The sequence below is a fragment of the Urocitellus parryii genome, chromosome 4 (assembly GCF_045843805.1).
Source record: "Urocitellus parryii isolate mUroPar1 chromosome 4, mUroPar1.hap1, whole genome shotgun sequence".
NCBI classification, from domain to species: domain Eukaryota; kingdom Metazoa; phylum Chordata; class Mammalia; order Rodentia; family Sciuridae; genus Urocitellus; species Urocitellus parryii.
In genome coordinates, this window is record NC_135534.1 from 17,127,320 (window position 1) to 17,134,014 (window position 6,695).

Sequence of the window (6,695 nt, forward strand, 5' to 3'; positions counted from 1 at the left end):
TTTCTTTTGATCTTTTTTAATCAGGAGAGAGAGAGAGAGAAAGAGAGAGAGAGTGAGAGAGAGAAAGAGAGAGAGACAGAGCTGCTTTCTTTCTAAAAATTCTTTCTAAAATCATTTTGTATTTGGACTTCCATCCCATTTCATCTCATTCTCATCTCCTGAAGATTTATGCATCAGAATGATAATTGAGTGAACTGGACACTCTGGGACATACAACTATAAACCCACTAGAGATGTTGGAGCATATGAGCTATTTGCTGTTTACTATGTTTTTTTTTTTTTTTTTCTAAGCTAGTGATTTGTCAGCCCAGAGGCCCAAGTCTGCATGCCTGGAGTGTGTTGCATCTTCTGACTATTTCTGTTGGGTGTGGTTGTATATGATGCAGGTTTCAGGGCTGTTGCTGAATGCTTTGGAGTACCACTCCCCTCAGGAGAAGTTTCTTTATGGCAACATATAACTTGATGGCTCTCTACAACTATGGGGCCTGTGAATCTAAACCTTTATGTTGTAGAGAAGATTCTACCCTGGCTGCAATGATGAGGGGTTTAAGCACCTCCAGGTTGAGGTGATGAAGAACACTCCTGCTGAGGCAGTGAGGAACCCTAGGCTAAGGTTGGATTCCTTGAAAGTTATTTTTTTTTTCCTACTCAGCTTCACCCCACCCCACCTTCAGAGAGGGGAAGGCATTGTGGTATTCTTCAGCTTGCAGAAATTCTGCTACAAGTTCCTTCTACACAGTTAACTTAGATATTCTGTTGCAGAGATTTTTTCAGAGGTTTTATGTGATTCTACTGTAAGTTGGAAGAAGCTGTATTGACGCAATGTCTTCCAACCAGTGTGACTAGCAGTGAAGTCTACAAAATGGCTTCCCTGCCCTGCCCAGTCCAGTCAATTTCCAATTCCCCTCAAGTTATTAGTAGTCCAATATTGAGCTTTAGAGTGATTAGTCAGTTAACCAAACCTCTGGTCATCAGTTCTTTAAGTGCTTCATTTCTCCTCTGCGGAGAGGTGACATTAGTATCATATATCCTCTCTGCCACTTTCAGACTCCAAATAAAAATATTTTAATTAAAACATAATAAGATGACACTGGAAATAAGTCTAGTATTTTTAGTTTATTGCTTAGTATGAAAACTCATTTTATCCATACACCAACTTTTTAAAAAAGTCTTTTAAAGGCCTCTATTACATCTTTGTTTCTCAAACTATAGATGATGGGGTTCAGCATAGGGATAACAGTGCTGTAAAATACTGACACTATCATGTCATGCTCCAGAGCATAGCTGGAACTTGGTCTCATATACATGAAGAGGATGGTCCCATGATAAATGGACACTCCAGTCAGGTGGGAGCCACAGGTAGAGAACACTTTCCTCCTCCCCTCAGCAGAATGCATCTTCAGAATGGCCAACAGGATGAAGCCATAGGAGATCAGGACAATCAGGATGGTGACTATCTCAATGGAGCTCACAAAGAGGAAGAGCAGAAGCTCATTTATGTGAGTGTCAGAACAAGAAATGGCAAGTAGAGGAGGGATGTCACAGAATATGTGTCTAATTACATTGGATCCACAGAAGGACAGGCTAAAAGTGGCCACTGTATGTAAAATGGCATGAAGAATTCCTCCAACACAGGAAGCCATGATGAGTGGCACATAGACCCTGGGTGACATGCTCACTGAATACAGAAGTGGGTTGTAGATGGCCACATAGCGATCATAAGCCATTGCAGCCAAGAGAAAGTATTCTGTGGTTCCAAAAGCGACAGCAAGAAATGATTGTGTTGAACATCCATAGAATGAAATCATTTTACTTTTTGATATGAAATATGCTAACATATTTGGGATAACATCTGTGGAACAGGAGGCATCCACAGAAGACAGCACACTCAGAAAATAGTACATGGGATTGTGGAGCCTGGAATCCATGGTCACCAATACAATCAGTCCCAAATTTCCTGTGACAGTAAAAATGTAAACAGCTAAAAATAGTACAAAAAGAATTATCTGCACTTCTTTATTGTCTGTGAATCCCTTGAGTACAAATGCATTAACTTCAGTGACATTCTTCATGTTTAAATATCATAAAACAAGCTTGAAGATCTTCAGAAGATCATTGTTCATGTTCTATGAAAATAATGGGCAAAATTGTGAGTCAAAAGGAGAAGACTCTTTTTAAAACTTTTTATTAGTCTATAATAATTATATATAACAGTTGGAGTGACTGTGATTACATATACAGGCACATAACATACTTTGATCATTGTCCTATCCCTGTCCTCCCCTCCACCTTTCTCCAGATTCTCTTCCTTTATTCTACTTGTCTTCTATTTATTTGCATCACATAGCCTACATAGGCTTTCTCATTTCTTGTTTCTTGTTACATTCCAAGTTGTTCAGTGGAATAAAAAGCGTCAATCAAAATGTGACTAAACCATCTTGCATTCACTGATGAAGTATTGAGGCTGCATAAAATATCAATTTCTTATATGTTTATGCCTTTGTGTGTATGCATACATTTATATATTCTTTCAATAGAAAATACATTTATTAAAAGACAATTTGGAACACCATAAAATCTATGTTAGGACAGCTTCCATCAGATGATATAGAAGAAATGGAAATAAGAGAAGGTTGAACAAATTAAATTTAGTTTGAGGGTGATCACATATTTTAAATACTGAAACATTTAATAAAACTATCACTTAATGTAGATAATGAAAATAAAGACAGACCATTTTTCTCAATACAGATGTATATTTGTTTCTTTGTGTGATCTTTTTTTCTGTTTTGTGATCCACTGAGGGCTCTGCACTCTTTTTTTTTTTTTTTTCATTTTTTGGCTAACCAATGTTTATATAGCTGAGGTAACAGAATAAGAGAAATGAAGTACCATTTTGATGAACATGATGAAGTCTATCCATGTCTCTATGCAATTAGATGTCACAGGGAATCCAGGGTCAATGCAATTCCTGCCATAGATTCAGTGACTTATCTGATGCAAGGTAAGTAACCTGGTATGTGGAATCCAGAAGCACATATTGATGAGCCAAATTTCTGACTAAAACACATGTGTAATGTCAGTCTTTCTCCAGTTTTGACCCTCTTTAAAGCAGCTATATATTTGAATAGCCAAGAAACAAGATAATGTACAGGTAAGAAGACAATTTAAATGTGTGCACCAATTTACTTTATGGCTACACACTTAAGATGACCATATAAATTATCTTCAGAGATATTTATTTAAAATCATTTAAAATTAGGACACATAATAAGAATTATAACAAAGTTATAGAAAATTATGTGTAACCAGAACATTGAGTCAAATATTTAAATATTAAGCTACAAGTAATGTATTTCTGTAATTCGTAATACACACTCAAATAATTCTATTGAGATTAAATTTTAAAAATTCAGGCTGTAATTTTGTTTTAGACAATGCTTGGCTTAAACCCAAGTCCTTGCATATGTCAGGCAACTATGCTATCATTCAGTTTAATCCCCAGCCCTGGGTATACTATTTAAATTATGGTTTTTCTGTCTGTCCCCTCTCTTAATGTGTGGGTTCATTCTTTTAAAACAATGAAATTTTATCAGTTGTATAACCTGTTGATAATAAAAGTACATGGTAACAATATTAACCTTGCATTTAAAACAATAAAGTAGATTTAGTTTTACTATTTGTAAATAAAATAACAACATCAAGTTATTTCAATTTTCTTTGCTTGGAATTATTGGTTTTCTATACTTATTTAGAACTTGGTATAAATCAGATACTGAGAAATGTATTCTACCCCCTTATACAATAGGCTAGAATTAAAGGGGGTCTATACTGAATATTTAATAGCTAACATATTTAGTGTCAAAATGTGATCCTGACTTTCAATCCTCCAACATATTGTGCAAATAATGTCAAAATTTTCCTTACCTGTGGCATATTAAATTTAGGTTTAATCATGTTTTAAATATGGTTCATTTAAGCTATTTATATCAACTAACTTTACTGTAGGTAGAACCCAAAGGAGATGCCCCAACAGGAATATGACCCAATTATTTTTTGGCTCCAAATAACAACATGATAGTTTAATTCCTAATAAAAAGAGATAATGGCTCTGGATAAAAAACACTGTATGTTGACATAGATAAAATGAGTGAATTTTTTTTTGTCTGATTCAAAATGATGCTTAGAAATATATTTTAAGATGCTTTTATGTTAACTAAGAAATCTTAAACCCTGCAAATATATTGTCACTTAATTTTGACATGTTATAGCTTCACTTCTCTGAAGCCTGGTTTCTTCCCATTGATGACATAAGACATTTGACATTGCAACAATTCAGTTTTGCAACAATTCATGGTGAGTAATAATGATGTAAAATCATCTTTCTTGAGAATTTTAGAAGATGGGTTTGCAACCATCAAATACTTTACAGTTTTAATCAAATACTTTACAGTTTTACTCTCTTTAATTTATACCTTGTTGAGTTTGAAGTATAAATTTTGAGCTTATCAGAGGATTATTATTCAAGGTTATAAGAAACCTACAAAAGTTACATAATTTGGAAGATATAAAAAATGTTAAACTAAATGAATCACACAATTTGTGAATGGTGAAAATTAATATTTACTCAGATGAAACTGTGAGTGTATACATATATGTATATTTATGTACATATATGTAGATATAGGGGACGATAAATTTAAGTATACATATGTAGGTAGATTCACACACAAACATGTACAAAAACACACACTGTGAAACACACACTTGTAAAAGGATTAAGATGAAGAAATTTAACACTAGCAAACAGGAAAGACTCATTTTTTTTTCATTTTCATCGATTTTTTTCATGTGTTCTTGATGATAGTTTGAAATGACAAATAGTAAAAATTTCTCATTTTATACTTTTTTTCTTGAATACTAGAATAGTGAAATGATTTGTATAAGAATGTACATCATATTCATAATCGCAAGGACACCCAAGGGATGATTGTGGGACATTGAAAAGTAACATCAGTCACTATAAACACCATGAACAGAAGGAAATATGGAAAAAAGAATACAAAGTCATGCCATCATGTGAATAGGTTTAGCCTTTTTTTTTTTTTTTGTACAGGGGTTTGAACCCAGGGATTCTTAGACACTGAGCCACATCCCCAGCCTATTTTGTATTTTATTTAGAGACAGGGTCTTACTAAATTACTTAGGGTGTTGGTAAATTGCTTAGATTGACTTTGAGCTCATTATCCTCCTGCCTCAGCTTCCTGAGCCTCTGGGATTACAGGTGTGCTCTACTGAACCCAGATTAGCCATATTTCAAAGAATATAGAATTGCCTCAAGGAACATTTTTCACCTGAGTACTAAAGCTAATGTATAGATGAAATAAAAAACTGAGTATCTTTAACATATTTAAAAATGAACAGGCAACAAATACTGCTAGAAACATGTGAAAGAAATTTGATAATAATAGAAAATTGATCTAAACTAAGACAAAACAAAAAGTTTAAAATTAATACACACTCTCTCTCTCTCACACACACACACAAAACTGTCCTTTGAAATAGTTCATAAGAAAGAATATTACAAAAATCCTCTACAAAATACCACCAAAACAAATTCAAAAGCATATTAAAAGGTTTATTTGATCAAATGAGATTTATCCCAGGGACAGAATGAAAGCCAGAAAAAAAATCATGTAATCTCTATATATGCAAAAAAGTCATTTGATAATAGTAAACATTCCTTCATGATAAAAAACATTGAGCAAATTTTGTATGGAAGGAATGCAACTCAACACAATGAGGACCATGTGTAACTAGCCAAAAGCCAACATACCAGATGGGGAAAAGCTGAAAGGTTTTTCTCCAAGACTTAAAGCAAGAGGAAGATGCCCCTTTCTCCATCTTTGTTCAAAATAGTACTGAAGTCCTAGCCAGAGGAATCAAGCAAGATATACAAATAAAAGTCACTTATATTAGAAAAACTATGTGAAGTTGTCATTGTTTTCAGATGACAGAATCTTAGGTGCAGAAAATCCCACAAACACACCAAAAAGTCTTTTAGATCTAGGGAATGAATTTAGCAGCATTGCAGGGTAAAATGATCAACACAAAAATCAATAACATGCCAGCAGAAAGTTATCAGAAATGGAAATGAAGAAAGTAATCTTATTTATAACATGTTCAAAACCCAAAACCAAAGAGCTAGGAATATATTTTACCAAAGGAAGGAATTACTTCTACAATGAAAATTTTACAAACATGGATGAAATAACTTGAAGAGGACAGAAAAAAAAAGGGATAAGATATTGATGTGCATGTATTGGGTGAATCTATATTCCTAAAATGTTCATACTACCTAACGTGATCTATGAATTCAATAAATCCCTGTCAAAATATCAGTGGCATTATTCACAAAATATGGACAAAACAATCCTAAAACCCTTCAAAACTCCAAATTCATCCTGAACAAAAAGAACAAAGCAGGAAGCACTGCATTATTGACCTTAGTATATACTACATAGCTGGGGTAATCAAAGCACCATGGTATTGTCATTAAAACAGACACATAGACCAAGGGAAGAAAAACACAGCACAAATGTAAACCCATGGATCTACAACCAGCTGAATTTTTTTTTTTAAAGAGAGAGTGAGTGAGAGGAGAGAGAGAGAGAGAGAGAGAGAATTTTTAATAT

At 33.8% G+C, this 6,695-nt stretch overlaps 1 protein-coding gene across 1 annotated transcript; it reads right to left on the minus strand.

Annotated features, from left to right (window-relative positions):
* Nucleotides 1-1,160: 1,160 nt before the first annotated feature.
* Nucleotides 1,161-2,120, minus strand: LOC144254505 (olfactory receptor 5T18-like). The gene has a single exon (XM_077797760.1). The coding sequence runs from the start codon at nucleotides 2,070-2,072 to the stop codon at nucleotides 1,161-1,163; it is 912 nt and encodes a 303-aa protein (XP_077653886.1). The 5' UTR covers nucleotides 2,073-2,120.
* Between the last annotated feature and the right edge of the window lie 4,575 nt (nucleotides 2,121-6,695).

Excerpts from the sequence above, each read along its gene's own strand:
- LOC144254505 (XM_077797760.1), bottom strand. The coding sequence starts at position 2,072 with ATGAAGAATGTCACTGAAGTTAATGCATTTGTACTCAAGGGATTCACA.